The sequence below is a fragment of the Tetrao urogallus genome, assembly GCF_951394365.1.
Source record: "Tetrao urogallus genome assembly, chromosome: 23".
Classification (NCBI taxonomy): domain Eukaryota; kingdom Metazoa; phylum Chordata; class Aves; order Galliformes; family Phasianidae; genus Tetrao; species Tetrao urogallus.
In genome coordinates, this window is record NC_136836.1 from 611,730 (window position 1) to 625,474 (window position 13,745).

Consider the following 13,745-nt stretch of genomic DNA (forward strand, 5'->3'; position numbering starts at 1 on the left):
AACAAGTGCCCTAAATCACAGCAATCTGAAACCTTGAGTGGTGGCACTCATGAGGTGTGCGCCAACGTGCCATTATCCATACGCCAAAGGCTCAAGCAAAGCAGGTCTCAACAGAGTGACATAGCAAGGTCTTACATCCAGGCAGCTTTCAAATGAGTTCAGCTGTACCAGCGGGTCTAGCAAGCAAACTCCTTTTTGGAGAGGGAAGCCACGCTATAAGAACTTGACTTCAGCCCATGAAAAGGAGGGTCAGTGTTACACCACCCAGCTTAATGTCTTTTCACACCTCCTTTTCCTTTACTTCAGGATGCAACGCAAGCCCCAAACCACGTCAAATCCAAAAGCAGCTGTCGCAAAAACTGCCTACGGCACAAGGTTTTAAATCCCACCTGGATCCATGCTGGTCCTGGGAGAACTCCATGATGTGCCCAGCAATCTCCCTCAGCTGTAAGTTGGGGTACCGGTTGTTGCGGAAGTCCTCGAGCAGCCTGCTGCGGCCGGAGGGCATAACGTCAGACATGCCGTAGCGCAGGCGAGACGAGGGGAACAGCGTGCTGCTGGGGCTGAAGAGGCTGGAGGCACTGCTGGCACTGCGGTACTTGGCCTCAGCTCCAGGAGCAGCAGAGATGTAACGGCCGCTTCCATTCGTGAGCCCTCCTGCAAGTCATAAAAACCAAAGGGGTTCAAAAGACGCAAACGAATCCCTTGGCTGTTTCGTTTCAAACGGACACACAGCCTTCGCATGGCATTTTGCTTCTCATTATTCCTTTTCCATCAAGATGGATTTATGACACAGTTCAAATAGGGAAGTACTCTCAACCAAGCTAAACCAACTGCCCCCAAAATAATTTGGGTGGGAATAATTCGAGCAGCTCCTTAGCATGGCACTTGTGTATTAGGTTGGGATGAACTGAAGAGTTCAGAAAAGAACAGCCTGGACAACTTCTGCTCCTCACTTGTTGGCATTGTCTAAACCATACAAGTCAATCCACTGCTTGCATTTTTTGCTAACTCGAGATTTCAAATTACTTTATTTTGTTCCTCACCTCCATTTTTTCCCCACCTACTCTGCTGCTGACCCAACCCATCTAAACAGAAATGTCACAGGTGTAGGGACAGAACTGAAGCAAAATTAAACAGCAAAAAGGCAGCAAGAAGAAAGTAGAAAAAGATTACAAAACAAATCACTATTCAATACAGATAAACACCAATAAGTTAATTCACACCTCACAAAGAATCCTTTCAAATACATACTAAACATTTTCATTCATACTAAGAAAGCACTGTTACCCAGCAACAGACCTGGGAAACATCCATCACACAGTCAGGAAACTGCAAGTGTTGACAGCCGTCAGCTTAAACCTGTAAAGGCCGTTTTCTTGCCTGTACTTTCTGCACTGCGCTTCAGCAGCACAGGACTCATTCTTGCAGGCTTGGGATCCCTCTGCTGGCCAAAGGCTGCAAGCTACTTGGGTGTGTGATTTCTCTAGAGCTGGCTAGAGATCTGTTAAGAATACTCCTATCACATGGGAATGTGCCACCGGGACAGCCGACAGGAGGCAGCAAGGGAAACCACCCAAAAAAATCCACAAGTGATCTTTGCAATGGAGGAGAGGGAAGAGCAAAGGTCCGTAGGTCTGTCTGCAAAGAGAACAGGCCTTCTCCCAGCAGCCATGCAAACAGCAGGTCCAAAATTAAAATATATTAATTAAAAAAAAAAAAAAAAAAAAAAAAAAAAGAACAGAGTGAACTGCACTCCCTGCCAGCAATGCCTCAAGGAAGCTTCCATACAGGAAACGCTATATGAGAATTAAGTATCTGATAACGGGCCAATTAAGTTTCCCCATCTCTGAGCAGGCAGGCATGTTCTGACTGCTCCCCACCTGCTGCCAAACCTCTGCTTTCTCAGGAGGAAAGCAACTCAAGAACTTCCCGTTCCCATCTCTTCATTGTGCTGCTTTGCCAATGGCGCGGCCAGCATTGTCTCTAGCTGATTTTTTAATTAAGAGCTCTAACGAGTGACTAAGTGATATTCCTTACTGCTGGAAGGACAAGCAAACGCAAAGGGAATATGAAATCAATAGTTTCTAAGGTAAAGGAAGCTAAATTAATGAGCAGTGGTGTACTGAGTCTCCGCTGCACTCCAAGCACTCAGTTACCCTTTGTTTTTCCAAAGCCTGGAGCAGGTCAGAGCCATGGCACAGTGCACTGAAATGAAAAACTGCTTCTTGATCTGCTACAAATGGCTGTAAGTGGAAAGAGCTGAGCATTGATGCTGTTACCATCTATGTCCTGTCTCTTAGTTCAGAGGGAAAGTATCCTTTGTACAGCCTTCTCTACCAGAGGTAGGGCCAAAGCTTCTGATCATGTTGAAGGGTCTAGCTAAACCACTCACGTTTCCCTAAGGGCCTCCCTTCTGCTGGAGATGCTGACTGAAGGTCTCTCCGTAAGGTTCAACATCATACTGGGAATCAGAGACCATGTAGGGACAGGTTTCCTAGTAACACAAGTGCTTCTGAAACCCATCTTTCAAACTCCTGAGCATCTTAAGCTCCTGTACCCTAATGTGTGAGTGGGACCACAAGATGTGATCTAAGCAGAATGGAAATGCTCCCTGTTCAAGAACCACACGGGGGGTGAGGGGGAGGTGGAAGAAGCACTGATGAAGCTTGTGGGACACCAAGGTGGAACAGAGGGGCAGACTCCCAGAGAACAGATGCGCAAAGCTGCTGGGTAGCAATCAGCCCCTGGCAGGGGCTGGGATTTGATCTTTAACTCGAGTCACTGTGTGATTCTACGAAGCTGCTGGTACTGACAGATTTCTGTGACCTCAGCCAGAACAAGCTTCAAGAGAAGGTCTGCAAGCTGTCTGCAGCCATCAGGCCGTGCCAGCACCTGGCTGCCCACGCTAAGCACTCTGACAGCACTCAGCACATGGAGTTGTGCAGAAGAATCAGGCGCGGCACAGTTCTGTTCTACACAGACTGACAGAGGAAGGCTGTACCTTCACCATATAAACCCACAGTGCTTTTGTCTCAGCTATGCACACTTGCACATGTTGCACACACCTTTGAGCTTAAAGCACATATTTAGCTCAGCTCTCCTCCCTCAGCAGTTCTCATAAGGACTGCATGCTGATTTCAGGTACTTGTGATTGCCCAGATATTTCACAAGGTCACTTCATAGCACCAGAAGTAATGTGACAAACACCATTTTTCACAGCCGTGAGCTCTCAAGGAAGCCACAAGAGCAGGAGCTGAACCTTTACAACAAGCCCAGCAAACACCCAACTCTTACATCCCTGCGTGACAAAGCCAAAGCCACCACACAAGCAGCATCTAACCGTACTTCTCCTGACTGCACATGGGATCCAGCACCAGCTTCTTGAGTTGTCCTGTAACCTTGGAATTGAACTACACGAAGCAACTCCTCCACACCTCACAGTGAAGGGATTTGGCTCTAAACTGGGCTGCTCTAATTTCCCTTTTGGAAACGCCACATTTGAGTGTTCCCATCTGTCCTTTCACTTCTACGTATTAAGGAAACTCTTCTCAGCCTCTTTATCACAAACAATTTTTGATATCGTTCCAGAAAAGGAGCCTGCCTCAAGCTTCTTTAACGCCTGTGATGTTTTCATAGCATTCAAACTTGTTTTACAACTCCAAGAATCGTAGTGTGTCTGACACTACAGGTGAAGGACACCACAATAAAATGACCCTACACATTTCAAGGTAAAGCCCACAGCCAGCTGTGAGACTTCTCCTGCAGTAACCACCAGGCATGAAGGCAGCCAGAGGGCTGACAGCTGCCACAAGGAGCATCTTGTCAGCACGGGAAGACCCCTGCTAACTGCGTGGGGCACGGCCACTTGTGTAAATGCCAGCTCTCCTTTTCCTCCAGTGTTTGTTCTTGGTACAGACTAACCCTTGTCGGATCCAGTTTTTAAGATTCATTCTTGTTTGCCTGTGGGGGCAACAGACTTTTCCTAGAGCCAGAATTTGACTCTGGTTAGTCGTTAGCATTAATTTAGTGTAGCTATTCAACTGTCAGCTTAAGAACTATAGAGCTGCATAAATAAAGCTTAAAACTCTTTGCAACTCTACTAAAGCTCAGAACAAGAGGAGATGGTAAATTTAAGGCTGATCTCAAAAATCCTATTTATTACTATTTCATACTAACCTTTAGCCAGAATCAGCATTTATCACACACACATTCAGTAAACAAATACACTATCTGATGAGTAACAGAGTGTGCATGCATGTAGGAAGCATTCTGAGAAACTGAAGTTGCATTACATCCAGACAGATACTTGACAGAACCAAAACAAAGCAATATTCTAACAAACACTGAATTATTTGGCACAGATGCAAAGAGTAACCCATCTTTTTTGTTTATGAGGCCTGGGAATGAATGCTTCAGGAAGTTCAGATCAGTACTGCTTTATTATTTAATACATGCTTTATTTTAAAGCCTTTATTGCATGTAACAGTTCTGGGCCAACTAAGAGATGTAACTTGCATGAAGAAACGTATTTAACCAAAACTAAGAAAGTCACGTGCAAATGTGCTTTGATAATGTTAAACTGATGGGAATTTTCCAAAAGCAAAACCAAAATCCTCAGCTAGAATTACTGCCCCAGATAACATCACATATTTCGGTTACGAGAAGAAGCTTTATCCTAAGTTAATTAACTTATTATTGAAAACCGATTGGATATTTTGCAACCTCTTTATGGATCTATCTACTTATCTATTCAGTTCAAGGATAACAAACAATTGGTGCTTTCTCTGTGTGAGAAAGCTGTTTTTAAAACACCCGGAAATGTCATCATTTAGAGATGAAGAATTTAGGAAGCAATGCACATCCCTTCCCATTTGACAGCTCAGCTATTGAGAGGGGCACCAACACAGAACACAGGTGCTGCAACTCTGCTTCAGCAATTCACCAGCTTCTGCAAAAGCAGGGAATCTGTGGCAGCAATAAGAGCAGCCAGCAGAGCACACGCACCTCCCCCACACAGCAGGGCCGTGCTGGCATCTCTGCACAAAGGGAGAGCAGAGCAGCAGTAACTTCAGACAGCGGCATTGTGGCTCTTACCCAGGTTTAGACTGGAAGAAGATCCGTGTGAAGATAAGGAAGGTGGTGGGGTCTGAGAGTGGCCAGGTCCTTGGCTGGGCAGAGGCATACCCACAGGTCCAGGAGAGGAGGAAAACCCGAGGCCATTGTAAAAACTGTGTCCTATAGGTGTCAAACTGCTGGATGTCCTCTTGTACAGGTCACTGCTCCCTGTCAGGGAATCCCGGCGAGAGCCGCTGCCAGTGTTGGAGTTAGCCACTGAAAGAGGATGAGAGCAGAGGTGAGTGAGCATGGACAACAAGCTGCTGAGACAGCATAAAACCTGAAGATGCCTGCAGAACTGACAAAACCATCATAGGACCTATAAGCAACACTCTGGTGTGATGGTATTGCTTTCCTAAGGGTAGTGCATGTGCCCAAACGAAATGCAGTAATTACAGACGTTGCTGGTTGTCAAGTTAGAAATCCTTGGTTAGCCCAAATCCTGCCTTTGTTTCCTACAGTTTAGTAGCTTACATTCTGAGAGAAGACATCCAGAAATACAGCTCCAAAAGCCAAAAGATCAGAAGATACGACCTACCCAAAGGAAGCGACAGAAGAAAAAAAAAAAAAACAAATGACAGCAAGTATTTTGGCTTCTGGGTGCAAGCACTTGCATTTTGCTTCCGAACCCTGAAAAGAAGGGTTTGTACACTTCAAAGGGCTTTTCCCCTCAGTGTTTTGCTTTGTTTAAGGGAAGTTATTAGATCTCCCTACAAGCATTGCCTCATATTTGTTCTTTGGGCATCAGAGCTAAATCAAATCCACCGGGAGATTTCACCTATTCTTTACTTAAGAGCATATATAGCTTCGTGTACATTTCCTTGGAACCCTCCTTCTCACCTTTCATTACATTAGAGAACAGCTGAGGAGTCGCTTCTTTTTTTTTACTTCTGTTTGCATTTATTTATTGAGATAGAAATCAGAATTTAAGTTAAGCACATAAAAACATTTTGGAGAGTTTTCATTTACAAGAAATAAAAACCTCCTCAAACACACTTGAGAAATAATCATTTTTGCATTAAAATCTCGTTTAATAGTAGAATTGTTAATGATTGTAATGAATTAATCATTTTTTTTCCATGACTGTACATAACCTCTAGAAGCAACAGCATCACATTTTTGTTCACGGATCAAGGGAAAACAAGCTCGTGCACCTCAGCTTTGCACAAACCAGTCACCAAATTCAATTAGTCAAATGAACTGGAATGCAAGAAGTGAATTCTGCATCTACTTTAATTCAAGATGGTTCTCATTTTCAGGCTGGGATTAAGGAAAATATTTAGAGTAGCCTTCAAACAAAGCAGCGACTCGATTCGGGGGCACTGCATCTCTCGGCCTCTTCTGAAGGACCGGGTTCTGAAGGCACGCTTTGACTTGCCCTTCAGACTGATGAAAGCAGCAAAGTCCAGGACGTAATTACTACCTCTAAGACTAAGCAGCAATTAAAACAATTGTTCTACTTCAAAAATAAAATCAATTAAAAATAAAAGGAAAAAATCTCAACCCACAGACATCTTTCTGGTTTGGTTTTATTCTGAAAAAAATCATCGTCTCCAACTGCCCTACGAGCAAATCAAAAGAAAGTTTCCATATTTCTTGCAACCACAAGTCCTGGGTTCTTCTGGGCAGTAAGACAGAAACAGTGCCCAGAATAAAGCGCAGAAACCACCTTCCTCAAGCCACCAGAAGCAAGTTCCTCAGCCACTGCTGAGTAAGAGTCAGCACACAGACAGTTACCCCTGCGGAGCCGATTCCTGCCAGGCCAGTATCTCCACCAAGCACATGCAACTAAAGGCGAGGTGACCCAAAGCCGTTCAACAGCTTTCTGTGCAGCAGCAAAAGGATGTCTGACAACGCGTCAAATGCACAGAAATAATTTAATGTATCATCTCAAGGTATTCTCTGCTAAAAGAAGTCTCATCAGAACACAGTGTGCATTTTGAAAGCCAAACAGCTCCCAGTGAAGCAGCCGCAGCTCCTACCTGCCGTCCCGAAGCCTCCCAGTGCAGACCCCAGCGTGGCACCGAGGGAGCTGCTGCTCCCAAAGCCCAGCGAGGTGTTGGCAGGCTGGGCGGAGCCCTGAGAAAAGAGGGAGCTGCTCTGGGAATTGCTGCTGAGTGAGTTGTTGCCATAAAACGAGCTGGAGGCCAGGTTGTTGGTGGGCTGCTGCTGCGGCTGAGGCTGGGGCTGCTGTGTTCCCAGGGGGCGGAAGGGGCCGTTGGTGGTTCCTGCCAGGCCCCCAGCAGCACCGTTGGCTGAAGCTGCTGCTGCTGCAACTGCTGTAGAGAAAGTAATAGGAAGCAGAGTTTGAAAAATCCATTTTGTATCGGGGTTGGAAGTCAAGTTTCATCACGTTCCTCTTATTTCCTATAGATTTTTTTTCTTTTTTTTTTTTTTTTTTTTTTCCCTCAGGATGAAAATCTCCCCCTCACATCAAACTCTTCAAACACCTCTTTACTCTAAACCTGTGCTCCTCCATCAGGCTTGCGTGGAGCCACCGAATACCAAAGTGTAAAATTATTATGACTGCTGTTTGTATTATTACAGCTACGTGGATCAAACAAGTTCCCTAAGATCCGAGATCCAATAACTCAGGCACACACTTAGTGCTAGCCAATCAAGGAACCTGTTTAGAAATAATCAGTGCATGAAACCCACTCCTGCAGTGCTAAGAACATCAAAACCAAATACTTTTGTTTCCAGCCGGTTCCAAAGCAAAAGAAAAAAAGCAAAATAAACCAGAGCTACAAGGAAACAATTTAAAAGCCCATTTCATAATCTGTTAGCAACACTGGTCAGGAATGCTTACACATAGATTCTTGCTTGAAAAATTGCTTTTAAACCTTGAACTCCCAAAACAACCCTAACAAAATCCAAAACAACTTGTGGCAATGACCAGGCATATAACATTTTATGTAAGCAGGGCTCTCATTAGGGAGTCTGACATAGGCTAATGCCCTTTATTGTGTGGGAAACTGAGTGTCAGCAGACCAATTGGAATAACTCACAAAATTCAGCAAAATGACGCCGTTTGTGCTATGCTGCCTCTCAGGGCTATTTCTCAAGGCTCAGCTCACGAGTCCAGAAGAAGCTCTCAACAAAATCCCTGCAGTGGATCTCAGTGAGGGCAAGTGAGTCATCATTGCCAGAAGGGCACAGAGGGGCTCAGTCCCGCTCCCTGTGCACGGAGGCGCTGTGGTGGGAGCAGGTTTCCATCTGGCTGGGTTGGAACTCACCTGCCTGTGCTGCAGAGGAGCTGATGATGACTGGCGCAGGGGCCACCAGGCGCACGGGTGCCCCCAGGCCGTTCCTGGCCCCCGCATTCACCACGAGAGCACCAGTTTGGTCATAGTAGGCAGCAGGAGCCAGCACAGGGTACCCTGGAGAGAGAAATGACAGCACACGGTGGTGAGGTGACGAGCAGCACAACATGTGGGCACAAACAACTGCATTTTGGTAACATTTCTAAATGAAAATCACAATGGTAAAGGAGAAAAGCAACAACAATTTTGATTCTTGCAAAGCAAGTTCTCTGCATTAACCACCCACGACTTCCACACTTGCATTTCTACCTCTAAGTCTTTCAGTAAGGGAAGTTTGTTTTTTTTTTTTTCTCCCTGAAGCTCCTATATGCCCTTTGTGTAAATTCAGTTACCCAGAGGGGGAAAAAGAGTCTTAAAATACTACAGTGCTATTTCTTTTCCCTTACAAGTACAGCCTGTGCTGGCACACTCCATGTGAGCACACTGCGCTTCCATCTCTCCCACTGCATGTTGGAGCAGTTCTGTGTGCACACACAAATAAGGCAGAGAATTTCAAGCTATGTTCAAGATGTGCCTTTTGAAGATACATATTTATAATAGAGCATTCTTAAATGCATACAAATACTCTTAAACAAAAAACATGCTTATGACACAAAGAGCAGCAAGCAGCAGTCCTTCCATAGCACACAGCTGCTCAGTTTAGGTACTGGGTACCAGCTATAGCATTTTAGACTAAAATACTCTACAGACACAGAATAAAGAACAGCACAGGAAAAAAACGAAGTCCTTCCCTACACTGGGGTCACAAAGAGGAAAGTGTTCTGTGAACATTAGTTTTGAAGCTATAGCCTCCAGAACCCCAACAGCACAGACTCAAGTCCACAGATTACTTGAAAGCATGTATGCTACAGCTCACTTTGTAACTGAATACAGCAACACTCTTCTTAAGCCTTAACAAAAAAAAAAAAAAACAAAAAAAAAAAAAAAAAAAAAAACAACCACACTAAGCAGCCGTGTGGCACTTCCAGTAAGCAGACCTGAGGCCAAAATAATTCTCTTTGATTGCATCTGACCAACAGGACATACTTGCACGTTATTCAAAAGAACACTTACATATGCACTTTGTCATTACAACAGTATTTTGCATAACCAGTGTCAGAAGCATCTGCACTACACAGACTCATGGATCAGAGCTAAAACCCACGCAGCACTTCTCTCCTGCAAAATTATAACAGAACTCTACTTTTGCCTCTTTTTCTTCTCTAAGCCACTAGTATTTATCTGGAAGAAATTATGAAGGGGAAGTCCTTCACCTGTTAAAATCAAGCACTTGACAGGGATGGGCAGACAAGGCTAATGGACAGTACTAAGATATCTCAGAGGTCTTAGAATAAAAATCACATAAGGTAGCATGAACCACAGAAAATCATGGAAGCGACTTTCAGTAGGAGCCATCAATTTTGGGTACGCAATTAACGCATCAGTTCAGCTGGTAACATTTGCTTCACCTGTGATACAGGAATCCAAACCCTGCTTTAGCTTAATGCTGCACTGGTGGTTATGCTGTGTCTAACAGACTCTCCAAAATGCCCTGCATACCCACAGATTAAAACCATGAAACGCTGTAATAAAAACAAAACTGATGAATGCCTGGCAAACGTGACACCATGCAGAGACTCCAGCTGTAACCTTCTTGGATCTCACTGGACAAGTCCCAGCCCTCTCGGACTCCCTACCTGGCATCCCTGCTGCCAGCCCTTGTCCAAAGGCAAGGGCAGAGTTGACGGCGGCAGCAGCCACCAGAGGATCAGTTTGCTGTCCCTGCTGGTTCTGGTTTGGGGTCAAAGGACGCTGACTGGCTCCTCCACGTAGAACCTGGAGAAAACAGGAAACGGGTCTGGTTACATCAACACCCAGGAATAAGCCACAATAACCACACTGCAGGATCCAGCAGCAACATAAGCTGCTAGTTCTTGCACACAGTGGCAGATGTCTCATGACAATCCCTCCTCTCCACTCAGAGCACAACTGCCTTCACCACCAAAAGCATCATCACTGTTTCCAATGGGTAAATGCCTAAGACTCAATTTAAATAACACACCCTTCTTCAGGCTTCTCAAGCATAATCTCAAAGAGCTTCAATTCTTCTATTCTCAGTTTCTTCTGTTCTCTTGACATACCTTCAGTCCTCATCCTCCATTAGAAGCCTCTGTGAGCCATCTGTCCCACTAGAGATAACGTTTGGTCTCTGCCACAAGAGCACACTGAAAGCCCACTTATGCAGAAACCTTTACAGACTTGAGAGCTGTGGGCTGATGACATGAGGTGACACAGGTTTTTCCAAACTGCCATCCACCTCAGAAAACAGTGACCCACTGACACGACACTTACTCACTGGAAAGAATGACCAGAGATCACACACAGCCTTTTCTATGTGGCTCTTGCGGTTTAAGCACAAGTTGCTCTGAAAAGGGAAGATGGCAAACTGACTTTTCCTGTAATTACCTGCGACAGGCTTTGTCTGCAACAGCCTTTGACTCAGTGGTAATGTTAGAGCCTGCAGCCACTTGTGAGGTCAGCTCATTAGAAGAGCTGTCCTTTGGTACTCAGCATGCATTGTTGCAAAAATTAACATTGTATTGTCATCGGATAAAGCTGTGAAAAGCAACCAACTGCTTTGCAGGGCGACTGGGGGAGGATATTGAAGCTAACAGACCTGAGACATATCCCAGAGCTAGCTACTGCTGTCAAAGCCTGGACGTGAACTCTTCACCTCTTTCCAGCCTGGAAGCCTCACAAGCTGCAGCTGCTTGGTAAGCACCCCATGCACAGGCACTCTGCAGAACGCAGCTGATGGACGACGTGCTGCAGAAAGTGAAGCGCTGGCAGTTTTATAAATACACTATCCCTCCTAAGATGTTGTGAGCATCACAAACAGACTGTCCACACTCATCACTGTATTTCTAAAACATTCGCCTCAGCACTTCTCCAAAGGATTTCATCCAAAAACGTACACTTATCTTCTTACAGACAGAAAGTCTGCATTAAAAACAATACACGCAATCCCCACTCACGCCTGCTTTGTGGCTACAGAATAACGAAAAATATCATAAAGGCTACTGATGATTGATAGATATGCTTTAATAGCTTAAGCCTTTGCAGAAGCTCTCTTTGCACGTACCTATTTAAAGGGGAAAGGTTCCCAGTCTGAATGCCAAAGCACAATGTGCCACACTTCACTCCATTTACCTGCATGCATGGATGTGTGCAGAAGGTCTGTTAGCACACTCCTGTCAGAGACCTGCCAGGTAGGGAGGTTGATGATTAACTTTGTCAGGAGCAAAGCATTCTCCTTCTGATCACTGGTCCAGAACCACTGATGTGAAACATCATTGCTTTTCTTATCTGAAAAGGCCTTAAAATACTACATAATCTTTTTTAGCTTCAGGGTTTTGCTGTCTTTTGTTGTTGTTGTTGTTGTTGTTTATTTTTTAAACAAAAGCTACTAAACGTAGTTGTCAATTGCAATCTTCTCTAAGGCCTGAAATCTCAAAAGCACAGAGGCCAGAATAGAAGGCTCTGCATCTCCTCCCTTTTCAGTAGGATAATAAATCCATTTTGTATCCAAGAAGGAACTCCCGTGGGACAGCAGCTGACAGTACTGTATTAACCCAACTTCAGGAGAGGAGCAGTGATTCATCCAGACATCAGAGCAGGAAGCTGTGCAGCACAGCCAGCCGACGAACAGAAGCCCCAGTCCAGCTCACGACATCTGTCCAACAGACCCCTCTTTCAGCTCAAAGCAGAGTACATCCACGCACACATCTAGTGGGAGCACAACCCAAAGAAGGACAGCAGGGTGACCCTAATCCTTCTAGCATTTGACTTCATGGATTTACTAACCACTTACTACTCGCCACTTACTGACACGGAGTATTGGACACATTTTCATCTTCTCCACAGCTTTCACATGAAAACAGATGAAAACACATGAATACAGCCATGACTTCCACTCACACATCACCAGCACATGCTTGCTAATAAATGACTGTACGTTATTTCATGTGCCAAAGCCCCACCTACATACCTGTTGCTGGCCCTGCTGGGTTTGCTGAGTGGTCTGCTGATTTGCTGAGTTAGTGGCAGCAGCAGCTGCTGCAGCTTGCTGCTGGAAGAGGCTGGCAGGATAAACTCCCCAGGGTGTAACTCCGTAGTACTGGTGAGGGACAACTGCAGGGCCTGAAACACAAGAGAACTGGTGAGCTTCTGCGGTGTCACCAGCATTACACAGCAGTCACCAAAAATATCTGCACACCGTGTTTGATTTTACAAATCTTAGTTCAAGGTTACCAGCTTTAAAGTCCTTCCAAATAGGAAGGGATTGTGCTATCTGTAACATTCATTTTAAGAAAGCTTATTAGTCAGAACTGAAAGTTTCACCTTTACCTGGTTTTACCTTAGCTGAAGTCCAATCCTGCTGACAGTGATCCTGCTGAAACTCCACATTTTTATTGGTGAGCCTTAATTTTATAGGGAAGCAACGAAACTTTTTACCTCTAACATAAACAGAAGGAAATGTCTCAACAGAGACACTGAAGTCTCCCCTAATCTTAACACTTGAGGCTCAGTAACATCCATCATTTAGCTCCCAATAAATAAGGTATAAAATAATAACCTTTCTTCGCAGCCAGACAGCATCAATTCCCAAGTGTGAAATGCTGTTCCTCCAGCTGCTCACTCCTACCATGTGCTCACAAACCACCACAAAAGAGCCCAGAAGATCCCCTATCTTTCCACACCCCACCTTCCTTTAACTGCTGCCTCCATTTAAAAGTTGTTTCTTTTTTAAATAAGTAATTATCTCGAGAGAAGAACAAAGCAAGCACTGTGCTTCATCAGCGCTCAGGGCACTGTACGCTTCGTTGGGTGACAGTAAAACAGCAAAGCGTATCCTTAAATAATCCTGGTGTCACGGCACAACGTGGAAGAAGAGATGAGCCCTTGGCACTGAACAGCACAGACCCTGCCACCACCTGTGTGAATCCAGCAGTATTTTTAATCTCTCTGCTCTGTATCTTTTGAAAAGGTCACCAGGAAAGTATTTCCTTTGCTCTTCGAATACAACACCTATCCCAGGAGTTGAATAGCACTTCCCTGCTGTAAAAGCACCTTGCAGCATGACAGCCTAAAGATAGAGTGCTGCATATTGGACAGACAAATAAACAACTATCTAGTGAATTTGAACCACAAAGTCGGTCTTCAACGAAGCAAAAAAATAGCTTCTATTTTAGGAGTTAACATTTCAGTTCTAACCAAGTCGTTCATGCAGTGCTGTTAGTTAGCTCAGTAAGTCACTGCGAGGAG

General features: G+C 44.8%; 1 protein-coding gene across 2 annotated transcripts in view; it reads right to left on the minus strand.

Moving 5' to 3' along the window:
* PUM1 (pumilio RNA binding family member 1) overlaps positions 1-13,745 on the minus strand; it is a gene marked incomplete at both ends in the record, with an annotated part of 63,277 nt that overhangs the window by 9,755 nt on the left and 39,777 nt on the right. For both annotated transcript variants that reach the window (XM_079546200.1, XM_079546199.1), the window contains 6 exons: positions 390-657; positions 5,098-5,334; positions 7,101-7,397; positions 8,355-8,498; positions 10,118-10,256; positions 12,469-12,620. In XM_079546200.1, the coding sequence (XP_079402326.1) occupies positions 390-657; positions 5,098-5,334; positions 7,101-7,397; positions 8,355-8,498; positions 10,118-10,256; positions 12,469-12,620 (1,237 nt within the window). The remainder of the gene's footprint in view (positions 1-389; positions 658-5,097; positions 5,335-7,100; positions 7,398-8,354; positions 8,499-10,117; positions 10,257-12,468; positions 12,621-13,745) is intronic.